The following is a 15,406-nucleotide window of genomic DNA, read 5'->3' on the forward strand; positions in this document are numbered from 1 at the left end:
CCCCATGTTTTTTGATAAATTACAAAACATCACCATTTCCACTCACCAGTGTCACCACTGCATAACTCTTTCTTTTACAGGAATGGGGTCAATGTGAACAGAAAAGTGGTTGAATAAGACGATGACAGCAAGAACACAGATTACATTTATTAGAAGGTAAGAACACCATGACCCTAATAATTGCCAACTTTTATAGTTACATTATAACCAAACACAAAAGGTTAAAAAACGACTTATATAATATTTTGTGACAGCCTATGAACCCAAAACGTGTTCTCAGTGGTGACTTTCTGCATCTGTTCCAACCACATATTTGCACTATTTTGATTCTGACGTAATAATCTTCTTTTCTTCTGATATCACTGCATTTATATTAAGTTTCAACTATATATCACATCAAGACTCCACCTTTGAGTGCTTACATGCATCGCTCATGTGTTAATGCTGTCATCTCCACAGGATCAGTCACAGCACACACACACCCCTGTTTATGGTTATGTCACCACAATTACAAGGGAGAAGGAGGGCAGAAATAAAGTGTCTGTGAGAGATTGATAGCTTTGGTCTTTAGTTCAATTGTAAATTAGAATAGCAAGTCCCTTTGGGATACAAGAGCTCTATTTATGATTAAGAAAGAACCTCCATAATAGAGTGGTGTTGGAAAAAGTTTGCTCCCTCTCACAAACAGGCAATTAGCTTGATGAAATGGTCTTTACTTTGTTTACACACTCTGCTTTTGTGAACCCATATTATAATGGCCACCTTTATAGTTTATGGCATTTTTTTTATTATTTGAATTTTGATCGATATATAACATGGGTGCAGGCACATAGATATCGATTTATCGATTTATCGGTTTATCGATGCTTATTGTATGTGTACTGTATACACAGAATATGAAAGTTTCTTACGATACAATACACAATGATAGTTTAGTCATGCATCCAGTTCTAAGCAGATGTAGCAGTGTTTTCCCCCTGATGCTTGCACCATGAGCTTGCTGCGATGCAAGTGATGCTGCCTGACAGTGCACATTTGTACCACACTGTGTTTCCTGAAAATCACTCACAGGCTGCTGTTCACTAATGTCTCATTTGTAGAGGAAAAGCTGGATGATAAAAAAAAGGAGACAGGAGTTAGTATTAGTTAACACTCTGGAGCAGTCTAATGATGTGAAGAGCTATAAAGTAAGCTGTGTAAAGGATTATTACCTGAGCCATTACAGGCAATGGCTTTATGACTGAAAAAAGAGAGAGAGAGAGAGAGAGAGCAGACTGCAGATTATAAAAGCAACATCATTCATTTTGTAGATGTGTACATAATGATGCAGATGACGTCTTTTGGAGTTCATCAAGTGTAAGCAAACAAATGAAAACCCACCAAAAACATTCAAGTTCAGAGGTAACATATCATAACTGGTGACACGTCAGTACAGTAGGTTGTAAAGAAAAACAAATAGAGAGATGGCTTTAGTTCAATAATGTGATGACTTCCCACTGCTTGCTAAAGTCTGATAGCTCATCATTACTGTACACGCCTGCCCTAAGCCTTTCTTTACTCATTTAGTCATTTAATTGGCACCAACTGATGGTTTGTCTTGTTGGCTGCAAGACATGTGTTTTTTTTTTTCCTCCCTTCACTGATATTTTGTCCTTTGCGAGCCAGATGAGGCTTTTCAACTTCACACAGCACATGTGTGGAAGTGCGCCCTGAGGGTGCATACTCCCGTGCCAGCTGTTGTCAAGAAAATTACACCAGTTTATAAGATTTGTTTTGCAGTACAGAAGACATGGTGATAATCCAGTAGTACTTACACTTAGATAATAAGTGAATGTTTGTTCTCTGTTTGTTTTAATGTTCTCAAGTCTGTTTGTGCAGCCACCACTGGTGTTTACAGCGGTGTTACAGCGGTGTTACAGCTGCCCATCCATCCACATCGATGTGGCACTCTGAATGTAATGCACCAACGCTGATTTAGTGTTTTCTGTGCTACATTTTAGTCACCTTTTAATATATATCTCTTGTACTTGTAGAACATTTAATTATATATATATATATATATATTCACTCATAAATCATGAGACAAAGTGGACTGAAAACCTCAAATAAAAAAATAAAAAAATGGAAACAGATCATAGACATTATTATGCTTTGTGTAGCTATCAAACACACTACATCAGTCTAGGTGTATGTGATACAGTGGTGCTGCCTAATTTAAAGGTCTGACAATTGCATTGAGTTATGAACAGAATACTGTATGTTAATGTCTTAAATCACATGAATCACCTGTAAGAAAAGGACCAGGCAAGCGTCATTGAATGTTATATTTACTTCCTCACATGTTCTTACATAAATATGCATAACCTCTGACATATTGTAAATGTCTTGGTTTAACTGAATAAATATATAAAACTATGTTTGTCTCTTTTTCTCAAACATGGGAAAACATTGGTCAGCATTTACACATTGACACAGCCATTTAGTTTGCATGGCTTAATTAAAATAGATGAAACATACTGTGAATGTTACACTGTGGACTGTGTGGTGATTATACCCTGTAAGCTTTTTTAAAAAAGTTAATAAACTGGAAATTTGCTCAAAAATATTGTCATGCCTGTGTCTAACCTCTGGGTAACAAATCCCTGCTCCATTTAATGTCAGTGGAGCTAGTCTAAGGTTTGACTTGGGTGACATCATCCAGGCCGGCCAGTATTGATTGTTATGTGGTAAACCCTTAAAAAAAGCAGCTTCTGCATGTCCTCATATGGCGGCACAGTCACCGAGATCAAGCGATTTATTTTGCTCTCGCGTTTTTTGTTACACTGAAAATCGTTACTTTCAGAGTCGTCGCTGGTGTGGAGATTTTCACCAAATCCTGTTTACGTTCCACGACTTTCTCCATCATTGGTCACATGTATTGTGTCAGTACTCACAGACTCTGGCACGGAGAAATCATCAAACATGGAAGCCCTGTATTTTAGATGTCCTGTTAATGTGGTTCACTGTAGTGATAACACTCTCTTATGCTTTAATTTAAGTGTGACTGCAGTATATATCTTATAAAACGTACATGTTGAAATTCTTCTAAATACTGCAGTGAAAAGTAAAACTGCACCTTTCAAAAAGAATCATTTCCCTCACGTTAAAGACAGTGTTGCAAATGTTCAGACTGCCAAACTCTCCATGTAGACTGCACCTAAGAAATAACAGCTTATTTTCAGCGAGGGGAACTTAAAGGCTTTACATGTGGTTTGGCTGCAGCAGCAGGAATAACACAGACTGCCAGTGTATTTTTGATCTACTCTGCAAAATCACGAAAAGCCAAAGACTTTATTAGAGAATGATTTGTTCAGCTATTTTGGGCGGAGAATTATAGTGAGTCACACTTTCACTGTTTCCAACCTTTCTTAACAGCATGTCTCTAACAGTCAAAACAATAGTTCACTTCTTAAAATGTACAGTGTAAGACATTAAAGACACGCAGCCAAAAACACAGTTACACCTCTGAAGTCATGAAAGTGGCAATACTGCTAATTACAATTCTGCAAAACACGACCCAATTGGATATTCTATAACTGTGCAGACAGACATATTAGTTTTGTTGATGCATCTGGGTTTTATTTTTGTAATTCTTTAACGCAAACTAACACATAATGACACCGGGAAAATCGAGCTCTTGTGTAGTTTGAGAGAGAAAACATTGACTTCATCTGAAATTAAAGAACATTTAAACGCATTTATCAATAAATAGCTGAAATAGTACGCTGCCTTTTCTACATTAGCTTTACAAATCACACTCTACAGCTACTACATTGCACCTTGAATTACAGTAATTCAATACACTGTCTGTTGCCTTTGGGGCCAAATGTGAACCATGTCTGGTTCAGGACTGAATGGTGCCACTAGTACCCACCGCCTCCCCCTCTCTCTCTTTCTTGTGTCTTCTCCTAAACTTTGTCACTGTCTGAGCATTAAAGTAGAAAACAAAAGGTGCACTGCCCACATTCCCCCCATTTAAAAAAAGAAAAGGGAGGGCAGATCCCACTCAAAGAGACACATCTCACAAGTGCCTGGTGCAACCACAGTCCTCTACTCCATGGTTGCTCCACTGGGACAGATGGGGCTTCAGCTGCTTTGCCAAAGGGCACTCAAGCACTATAAGTTCCTGCAGGTCACAGAGCTCTTATTGCACCATTTTCCTTGCCAGACTTTACCAGTTAGTCCTCAGACTTAAACCATTGACCTCATGGTCACTGCTGCTGCTGCTGCTGCTGCTGCTGCTGCTGCTGCTGCACTGCCTCTGCCTCTGCCTGGAGTAATCATCACGCCTGCTCCATCACTGCAGTCTTTAACAGCCACAACAACAGCAACACACCATTTATCATTTACACCACTCATTTCCCTCCATGCTACACTTTTGTTCACTTCAAACATAACAGCCATGATTCAGACAGACCAGCGTTTACAAATACATTAAGAGCACGCTGGCAGTCCGCCTAAAGAGTGATCATTGAGACAAATTGATCCCTATCTGTTTAAATTGGCACTATAATCTGTCATTGGCAAATTGAACAGTGGACTATCTGGGATCCACTGCCATTTCAGATGGTGGCCCTCGGGACACGCAGACAGAGATAAAGTGATCTACAGCACTGAATTCACTTTTAATACAACTGTGTCAAACAATACCACCATTTCATCACTGTTTCACATTTATGCATATAATTCAACTGTTCAGAGTTAATAGTTTTAGAAAAAAAAAATATTAATATAACTGTCTGCGGTTAAAATATACATCAGAATAATTTATTCATCCACAAAGAAAGTCCAGTCAAAGAAACTAAAAATATTGACACGTTAATGTGATGGGAACAAGGTTTTTGTTTTTATTAACAGCTTTTATTTCAATAAAAACAAATTATAAATAACTTCTTCAGAATAATAAGTCTGGAAAGTATCACAATGAATCAAAAATGTATACATCATACATTGATTTCGTGCAAACATGTAACTAATTAGTTTTTTTTTTTATTATTTCCACCGTTACAAGCAACACCACAACACGGCAGGAGGAGTCAAGAGATGAAACCTTCACTGGAGAGAGTTAAAAGCTGCTGATTGATATGCAACGCAGCGCATTAAAACGGCGGGACATATGGGGCACAAGCGCCATCAATCAAGTGATCTTTATCTAGCAGGGGGAAAAAAACTGTCTGTGACTGTTAAAGTGGGTTTAGTATATCTTTGAAAGTATGTTACAAATGACGCATCTGTACCAGACACAGATGAAACCTGTTGCCCAATCTCTGCTATTATCTTCAATTAATTCCTCTTTTTCTTTAATATTTCATTTTAAATTGTAGGTTGTCAAAACCTAAGACGATTTTTTTTTGTGGGACAATTACGTTTCTGTCCTGTTTCCACGGTCATCTAATTCAATCGGACTCTTCAAGTTGATTAGCCAGGTTGACCTTTGCTCCTGCGCGGGTCTGGGGGGGTTAATCAAGCCGAGAACTTGGAGACCTCGGGGTCTCTATACCCTTCTCTGCATGAAGTCAGAAATAAGATCAAAATCAACTTTTATTTCACTTTCTTTTTACACAAGTGCGGGAGCGTACACGTGAGCGCTCGTCGCCGTTCCTCGCGTTTTGACGCATGAATGAGTGAAAGCGTTTTACTTTGTCTTCGCACGCGCGTAAATCGCCACCGTTATCTCCTCGCCATCGATTCATTTAACTGCACTTGTCCCAATCAGCATCTCTCCACTCTGGCGCTCCGCGGCGGCGTGCGCGAGCTTTGTTTTACTAACAATAATAAAGTGATTCACTCCTCTTTACTCCTCGCAAGCCGGGGCATGGGAAATCATTACACACATGCAGCTATTTGTGTGTGTGATCAGTAAATATTTAGTGCAGTCGACTTCCTCTGTCTGCTCTTAATCGATACCAGCAGTCCCGTTGGGCTGTGCTATTTTGCGCATGCATGCAGTCTTTCTTTTTTCTTTTTCTTTTCGCTTTATTATCTTTTGCTTGAATGGAGAGCAAACTACTAATCACACACAGAGAGGGAAGTTCATTCTAAACCCGTGGAAAATGGGAAATAAATAAATAAATAAAAGGGTGGGGGTGCGGGGCAATTACAAATGAAGTGTGTAGTTGTGGGAAAAAAAATGTATATGCGTATAAAATAAAGTGCTTATGTTTTCAGCTTGGTATAGTTTAGCTTTGGCTGTAATTATTTTACATATTGGATTTGTTTTATTATTTTTATTAAAAAAAGATAGACAATTGCTTGTTTTGATGAGTGTGTGTTTATTTTTTTCAAATAAGAATTTCATTGGATTAATTAGTATTCAGCAAGTGTAATATTGTGACTAATATTTGTATCATTATTTATTATCATTATTACTTATTATTATGATTACTTATGTTATAGAAAAAAAATCATAATAATTAAATAAATAATTTTAAATACACCTCTAATCACAGCAGTCCTTAATCTGATGTTAATTTCAAATGCGCGTGCTCTCATATAGCTTCTGCGTGTCCGCCATACTTAAAGACAGGTGTCTGTTTCTGCCGTCAGCCTCCCTCCCTCCCTCCCTCTCTCTCTCCACCACAATAGCCCACACAAAGCAGCGGCGTGCAGCGCGCATTGGCCATTACATTACTGTTACAGGAGCGAGCGAGAGAGAGAAGATCCGTGGCGGCTGAGAAGCCCTTGCACGCGCGCTGCTGATCACCCATGACACCATCAGCGGCAGTCAAATGATACTGCGCTCGGACACAGCGTCAACTTACATGACGCGAATCAATTTGCTGCAAGTCTTCGGGCTCTCCCTCAAAGTTTCTGCACGATCATCACCACCACCATCATCCTCATCACCACCAACAGACATTGCAATCTTCCAATAAACAGCGCAGCAGCGTGCCTCTTTTTTGTGTCTGATCCCGTCTGCTGGAGAGGAAGCTCTGCCAGTTTTCAGTTCTGAGCTCTGTGTGGAAAAAAGGGGAGACTAAATATATTCTGAATAAGAGAGAAGATGCATCCCGCCACGGACGAAACAGCAGCCTATGCATTTGGTAGGTTTGTTATTCTGAGAATACAGCCTCACTCTCACCGTCAAATACACGTTTACTTCATGACTGTCTATCTGCAAGCTGTGCTCCGTCTTATTGTGATCGTGATATGACATCAGCGAGAATATGTGTTATAAAATGTGCTATATGTACGTTATTATTTGCTGTCGCTCATAACACACGGTGAATAAAGCGTGGCTGCTCCATTTATCACAGTGAAGTGCATCAAATGTATACTCACCCTTTGAAGTAAACGTGCGTCCCCGATGAGTCTATTGTGGAGTATTAATTTAAAAAAAAATTATAATTATTATTATTATTATTTACTGGCTCTCCATGTTCACGGCAACCGTAAATAAAATTAGATAACATAAGTCATATAGACGAAACAATAATCGCACGCACTTGCTTTTAAAGATACAATTCGGTCTAAATAAAGTGGCAAAAAAAAAGAAGTAAATCCAACTTTGGCAAGTGTCAAAGCTTTGCCGTCCAAGTCATGTAAAAACAGATTTTAAACAAACAGGCGTGAGTTTATAATGGAGCTCGTTAGTTTTGGTCGCTGAGCGAGACGAGACTGAAGCAGTTTCCTTGTCGGGTGGCTCCTCTAAATTGAATCTTATTTCAAAGCACGGGGAAATCATACGCTAGGGGGCGCCCATATACTGTCATACACCCTGGGACAAAGCAGCCTGACTGCTGCTGCTGCTGCTGCTGCTGCTGCTGCTGCTGCTTCTGCTGCTGCTGCTGCTGCTGATGATGATGGTGGTCCTGTGTCTGTATATTCACTGAGGCTCGGTTCAGGCTATGGGTTCACGTGCAGGGCTGTGACCCTGCAGTTTAACTCTGATATGTTAACTGATTAAATAAAAACCTAAAATGAATTTAATGAAATAATTATAAAATAAAAAAAAAATTAGTCTGCAGCAGCTCGTCGTTGTATTTATTGTTTGCAACAGGCAACAGCTTTTCTCCTGTTATTGTATCAGAAACGTGTTGTGTACCTGTCAACCTGACCTTCCTGTGCAGGGCCGTGGCCTTTTCAACCCCCAGGACTTTCCCCCTATTAAAAGCTGTACGAGTCATTTGAAGTTGTGGCCATAGCGATACTCCCTGACCCTGGTGTGAGTTTGGGATATTGTTGGTGGTCAGTGGGATTAGGATGTGCAGCGGACAGACACTTACTTATCATAACATTTATATAAGAGGTGTGCAATGTAATTATTCAGTCTGCTGTGATTAGGTTTATTAGCCTTCACTGGAGGAATATATATATATATTGATAATAAAAAAAACATTCACAGAGATAAGATCATGATTGTCAAACTGAGCCTGTTTAGTGGCAGGATTTAATGCACATAGACACCATTAAGTGTTCACCTGCTGCTTTGTTCGCTCATGTCCTAAAGAATGTATAAAAGTGTCATTATTAGCATCATTCAGTCGGTGTTTATAGCGATGCTGTGTGTTTTTTAGTTTGCAAATGTCAGTTAATAAGATTAAGGAATAATAATATGATAAAAGTAATGAAATAAAGGTACAGTAATGGTGAGGTAATTTTTATTGTGTCCACAAAATGCATCTCTGGAGAGCTTTGTCGCATTTTTATTATTTTTATTGAAGGTGGAGATTTATTTGTATTTAGTTTTCATTGAATTGCTGAGGTTTTACGATCATACATGCGACTCTATCTTATACAGTCCGGGCGATTTAAGTGACTAAATTACCTCTCGCTCCGGAAAATCGTCGTCTTTTAGGACCAAGCGGCCCTCTCGACCTCCATCCTGGCTCTGGCAAGGTACCAAGTAGCACAAGTGCCGACTAGCCAATGGGGTTGAGGGGGAGGTCCCTGAGCTCTGACCAGTCAAACACATTCTCCTTCCTTATATGGCAGCCCATCTCCATGGTAACGTGTGCTAAGTTGCAGCAGTCGTGTCAAAGTTCACTATATAGAGAGCTCAGTGAGCTGATCAGAGAGAAAGCATTCAGCCAGCCCGGCTCCTACCAATCGCAAATCACTTCCTAACCTCCGCCTTTTTAACATATTTGATTACTTTGAATCTCTGCTCCTCTCTGCCTATTATTTTTCACTCAATACGGAGGAGGTTTGGTAGGTTGTGATCTTTGTTTTATTTTTTAAAATTCTGCTTTTGTGCTTTCGCTTTTTGGAGGAGAGATAGTTGTGTGTCTTCATATTCCGAGCTCTGAGAGCATTGGCGTCAGCTGCGCGCGTTACTGGCACCAAAAAAGAAAAAAGGGAGAAGACGCGATTTTTTTTTTCCTCCTCCAACCCGGTTGGTGATTTTCTTCAAGACTTGTGCTGGAACTTGATAGTAGCTGCTACACTGTGCTCTCAGCAGTTGTTTTATGCTGCTGCTGTTGCTGCTGCTGCTGCTGCAGGCGCGGTCTCACACCAACCTGCTCCATTATAATTATTATCCACTGACAGTCCATGCTACCTCTGTTGATTATTCCAATATTGAAGCCACCTTTTCCCATTGATGGCTGTACTGGATGGCTGACTGTAAGCGCCACTGGACTTGGCCTTTAAGCGCAAGGCAGCGACTCAGCTCGCCATCGCATCAGTTTTGAAACCCGGTGCTTCGCAGCGTCTCCCACAGCAATAACTCACCAGTTTTCTGGAGTGGATTCAGCGTGTAGCCTCTAGATTTGACATTTTCTCTGACTGGCTGATCACAGTTTACCGCGTTTTCTTCCTTCAGACGTTGTTCACCGCGACACCAAAACGGCAGACAAAAAGTTTCTTTACGTTGACTGATAGATATGGCAATGGTAGTGTGGAGAGGCTCCCAGGACGATGTGGCTGACACCCAAGGCGCCCTTTCCTCGCAGACCCAAGGAGGACTATCTCTCCCCACGCCTCAAGCAGGCCAGTTGAACCTGACATCCTCCCAGGTGGCCCCTCCGACCCCTCACACACCGGTCCAAGGAGCCCCGAACAACACGCAGTCCACGCCGACGAACCAGGGCACGCAGCAGTCGGAGAAGCAGCCGGCGCAGATCGAGTGCGTGGTGTGCGGGGACAAATCCAGTGGCAAACACTACGGCCAGTTCACATGCGAGGGCTGCAAAAGCTTCTTCAAGCGGAGCGTAAGACGGAACCTCACTTACACATGCCGTGCCAACAGGAATTGTCCAATCGACCAACACCACCGCAATCAGTGTCAGTACTGCCGCCTCAAGAAATGCCTTAAAGTCGGCATGAGACGGGAAGGTATTGGGATTTTTTTGTTTTCTCATCCATGTATGCGTGTGTCTGTTTTGTACAACCGTGTGTGTAGCCCTCATGTCCCGCCCCGCCTGCGCTCTCTTTCCCCGACTGTTCCTTCAAGGCTCTGCGGCTGGAGCTCGCGACAGAGCCGCCGTGTGATGTGGTGGAGACGGCGGATCTCATCCTTGTAGCGACGCTTAATTCACAAACAGCCCTACGAGTGAATCTCTGGTCGAATATCTGTTTAGATGGAGCTGTGTGCGGGCAGACGGCATTTGAATACATGACAGACAATATAAAAACCATCTGCGCTATTATGGCGAGTGTCGAATTAAGACAGCGTGTTCTGGCTCCATCTCCACAGCTCTCCGTGTCTGAAGCTCGAATTTAACACAAAGCCTGCATGTGCGTGCACCAGCGCGAGAATATATCTCAACATTATAGACGAAATTAGGGCCTTGGGTGTCTCGAGTGTCTGTGTAAAGGCAGAGAGAGATGAATTGCTAAGTAGGTTAAGGGTTAAACATGCAAGGTCTCTCTTGCCCTCTTTGTGTTCCTTCACAGCCAGCTCATGTTGCTGTTGCTGAATAACATCATTTTGAAGCTATGTGCATGGCAACGTGTTCAGCGTGTTTTAAAAGCTTACTAATCTCCAGTGTTTCAGCACATGCACATGATGTGAGCCAATATTGTGCCATTAGTAACCTGTCTGTCTGCCTGTCTGTCTGTTTATATGTGTACATACACACACGTGTGTGTATGTATACATATATATGTATATATGTATGTGTGTCTTTATAGAACTGTGTGTATCAACGTATATACAGTATGTAAAATGAGTATTTGTGTGTATATTTAGGTGTTATAATAGCACACTTCTTTGTGTGTTTATTCATGCTCCCAATTGTGTGACAATCAGTAGAATTCAGGCTTCAATATCTGCAGTTTCTCTTTTTACTGCAGCCGTGCAAAGGGGACGGGTGCCACCCACGCAGCCACACCACGGTCAGTTCGCCTTGACAAATGGAGACCCACTCCACTGCCATTCCTACTTATCCGGATATATCTCTCTTCTGTTGAGAGCGGAGCCCTACCCGACGTCCCGCTATGGCAGTCAGTGCATGCAGCCCAACAACATCATGGGTATCGAGAACATTTGTGAACTCGCAGCCAGGATGCTCTTCAGTGCAGTGGAGTGGGCCAGGAATATTCCCTTCTTCCCAGACCTCCAGATCACAGACCAGGTGGCTCTGCTGAGGTTGACGTGGAGTGAGTTATTTGTGCTGAACGCCGCGCAGTGCTCCATGCCCCTGCATGTGGCTCCTCTCCTGGCGGCGGCTGGCCTTCACGCCTCCCCCATGTCCGCGGACAGAGTTGTGGCCTTTATGGACCACATTAGGATCTTCCAAGAACAAGTGGAAAAGCTCAAAGCTTTGCACGTTGACTCTGCTGAATATAGCTGCTTAAAGGCAATTGTGCTTTTCACCACAGGTAAGACAATAGACCCAACACACACACACACTCAAAAGTTCAGCCTGTGTGAATGTCACTACAACACGTGCACTGACATCAGCTAAATCATTGCTGACCCAAATATGGCTTATAGATGGCGCAAACCATGCTGCCTTCATTGTCATTGGTTTTAGGCCCCGAGGCTGATAAATTATAAAACCACTTGGTTAATCAACTGTTTCATCAGAAACACACACACACACACAAACACGTAGCTCAACTGGAAACTGTGGCCTGACCACGCAAGAGATTTCTTAATTAAATTGACAGCAAAACACGGGAACGTGCGGCCCCCACTGACTAAAGCCCGAGCTGAAAAAATGAAGTCTGATAACACAACACACAGTAATCAGCGTCACCAGCGTCATCAGATCTCGCTCTTACTGCACACTTATAGGGAGAATCCAATAGTTTACACTTTGTTTTTTTTTCCTCTTTCTTACCACCATTTATCACTGTGTGCATACCCCACGTCTTGTTTGTAAGGGATGACAGATATAAATGATGTCAGGCTAGGGTGGTGGTGTGGTGGTGAATGGAGGGGTGGGGGTTAAAAAGAAAGACAAGCCTGATGTCCCATTTGCACACAGTAAAAAAAAAAAAAAAAAAATTGGGTTCCACACATGTGCGAGGACAAACAGCCTGCAGAACCAGCCTGTCATTTTCAAACATGTCACTATCTGAGTCGTTTGGTGTGATACTGACCAGTGACAGGAGCGGTGGCTTTTGTTTAAAAATAAATAAATATTATTATTATCATTGTTAATATTTTTATTATTATTTTCATTATTATTAATAATATTATTATTGTTATTATAAATATTATAATTATTATTATTTCCAGAGACGGGTCTGGAGGCGTCTCTGGACTTGCTCCAGAACTAGGTCACGACCCGAACTTCCCTGCTATTTTGTTACATTAGCTACACCATTAAAGAAGGGGGGTGGGGGGGGGGGAGATTTACAAGGTTTCACCGCAGACTCAACGCATGTCTTTGAAATGATATCATACCTGCGAGACATCAGACTTTCACAGTATTTCATTTGGCTGCAGCAGCTCACTATTGTTCTACATAGTGGTGGCTTCTTAAAGCCCAATCTGAAATAATCACATTTCATATTATTGGATATGTTATTATTATAATAATAATTATTATTATTAGTATTATGTTTTATTATTACTATTATTAAGCCCTACGGTCATTGTAGCTTCATTAGTCTCCTTCATATTTACCTGCAGACAGACTGGAGGTGTGTATTGAATGTCACGCCTTTTGCTACTTTATTTTTTTTATTTTTGATCTTGTTGTCATGTACAAACTTTATAAACTTAAACAGTGCACATACAAGCTTTCTTTCCTTCTCTTACTGGCACACAGACAGCAGCCGCCCACACGCAGCAGCACAGATAGTGATTATGCGTCTCTGATGGTATAGTACAACGGCAACTCCGTAGGCTATGGACCCCCCCCCCCCCCCCTTTTTTTTTTTTCTCCAAGCTAAATCTCTGCTCACTAAAGGTCAGCAGGTCTCCCTGTCTCTCCCTCCCCCTCCTCTCCTCCTCGCTCTGCCGTTGACTGTGAAAGATATATGCCCCATGTTAAAGAAAAAAAACACTCTTTGCTACATGTATATGCGTAATTGTTTACTTCACGCTCGTCAAAAAAGTGGATTTTGTGCAGAAAAAAAATCCGAGTTTTAAGGCTAATGGCAATAAAATCAGAAACACTAAATTAAGCAGCCATTTTCTTATATATATATTAATTTAGTGAGTTATTATTATCAGTTCCTGCATCCCTAGAATACATTTTATAAACAATATCACCTATGAAATTTAAAATTTTAAAATTTATTTTTTTTAATTTGTGGTCTCTATTCCAGTGTAAATATTATAATTAAAATGTATTTTTACATTTTTGCTATCGTAAATGTGTGGACATATAATTAATGAAAACAAAAGCTACATGTTAAATATAAGGAGATAAAAAAAAAAAACACTAAATTAATTTTTACATAAATAAAAACAACAAAATCACCACTGTGGGTGGAAACCTCGTAGAGAAACACGTTAGGTGACACTTTATTAATGTTTATTTGCTTTCCCCTCCTCTCAGATGCTTGTGGCCTCTCAGATGTGGCCCATGTGGAAAGTTTGCAGGAGAAGTCCCAGTGCGCCCTGGAGGAATATGTCCGGAGCCAGTATCCAAACCAGCCAACACGGTTTGGGAAGTTACTACTCCGCTTGCCTTCCCTTCGCACAGTCTCTTCCTCGGTCATAGAACAGTTATTTTTCGTCCGATTGGTAGGTAAAACCCCAATTGAAACTCTCATCAGGGATATGTTGCTTTCGGGGAGCAGTTTTAACTGGCCTTACATGCCAATTCAGTAAACCAAGAAGGACACGAACAAACAAAAGGTGGGGCTGAAGGGGGGGCGGTGTGTGGGGGGGGGGGAGCTGTGGGACTACAATGATTTTAGCTGCTTTTGTGGAAGGAATAAAAAAGAAAAAAAAAGGCTGTTACACGGGGCTGGCTTTCATGAAGAAAGACATTGACGTAAATGACGGTGAATCCACCCTAACCACCCGCCCCCCCCGCCCCCCCGTCACCACCCACCCACTCAAAAAATGAGACATACATCTATACTGAACTTTCAAAATGGCAGATACAAGCTCCCTGTGTTCATGAAGAACAACCTGTGTCGATTCATTTTCTTTAAAGGAAGAAGAAAATAAGGGGATGGGGGGAAGAGGGTGTTTGGTTTTTGATCCTTATGAGGAAAATTTTAAGTATTAAGTGCATTTAAAATGATAATTTGCGTAAAGGGAGAAAAAAAACTGGAGAAAGGGAAAACACAAAAAGCGTGAATTTCCTTCTCTCAAAATGACTTGTCCTGTGTCCATGTATAGCTGTGTTTTTGTTTTTTTTATTACTTTTGTTTTTATTCCTCCTTTCTGGTTCCAAACCGGCCTTTGTGATTTCTGTAGTACAGTTGGTGTTATTTTCTAAGACAACTATTATTTTTATTATTTTTAAATGGTGAAATAACAGTGGAAATATAAATGGAAGACACGAAAAAAGTTCTACAAAGAATTAAAACCACAGCAATAGGAGTGTAGGCTTATAATCTATAGGCTCAATGCTGCAAGCGCACTTATATTCTTTTAGGATGACCAATACCATCAATCTGGGGGGAATGGGTTTTTGTGAAGGGGGGGGGGGGGGGGGGGGTAAAAGTTTGTGATATAAACGGAGATATTTAGCTCTTTATTAATGTGAAGTCAGAGGACCACTTTTGTTTTCCACTTTTACTAAGCCACACGAGTTCTACAAATAAAGGGATTTTTAATTTGACGCTCGAATTCACGACTAGTTTACACAAGCGAGTTGTCCCCTATATAATCCAGATCTAAATATGTGTTCCCCAACTGAATACGATTAAAAATTAAAAAAACGAGCTTAAAATACGCCAAATGTGCACGAACTTCACTGACCTGACTGTGTAAGAAGTCAACGGTCTCAAAAGTTTGGAGCCTGTAGTCGGAGAATAGTGTTTAATAGCAGTATTATTAAACCGGCCCTGA

The 15,406-nt window shown here is 41.0% G+C and overlaps 1 protein-coding gene and 1 long non-coding RNA gene across 4 annotated transcripts; one reads left to right on the forward strand and one right to left on the reverse strand.

The window, feature by feature from the left end:
* Positions 1-848: 848 nt before the first annotated feature.
* LOC131469767 (uncharacterized) lies at positions 849-7,803 on the reverse strand. The gene is made up of 4 exons (XR_009241836.1): positions 7,321-7,803; positions 6,801-6,994; positions 1,212-1,240; positions 849-1,108 (listed from the first exon to the last, which is right to left on the reverse strand). It is a non-coding gene; the product is annotated as an uncharacterized LOC131469767 (long non-coding RNA).
* On the forward strand, positions 6,969-15,040 carry nr2f2 (nuclear receptor subfamily 2, group F, member 2). Of its 3 annotated transcripts, none has more exons than XM_058645079.1 (3): positions 6,969-7,082; positions 11,275-11,802; positions 13,938-15,040. In XM_058645079.1, exons 1-3 carry the CDS (start codon positions 7,043-7,045, stop codon positions 14,210-14,212), a joined length of 843 nt encoding a protein of 280 aa, XP_058501062.1. In that variant the 5' UTR covers positions 6,969-7,042; the 3' UTR covers positions 14,213-15,040. The 3 variants fall into 3 exon arrangements, with proteins under 3 accessions (XP_058501062.1, XP_058501060.1, XP_058501061.1); XM_058645077.1 differs by lacking the exon at positions 6,969-7,082 and adding an exon at positions 8,927-10,314 and having other exon boundaries at positions 11,257-11,802; XM_058645078.1 differs by lacking the exon at positions 6,969-7,082 and adding an exon at positions 8,977-10,314.
* The last annotated feature ends 366 nt before the right edge of the window (positions 15,041-15,406 follow it).

This window comes from Solea solea, chromosome 12, assembly GCF_958295425.1.
Source record: "Solea solea chromosome 12, fSolSol10.1, whole genome shotgun sequence".
Lineage (NCBI taxonomy): Eukaryota > Metazoa > Chordata > Actinopteri > Pleuronectiformes > Soleidae > Solea > Solea solea.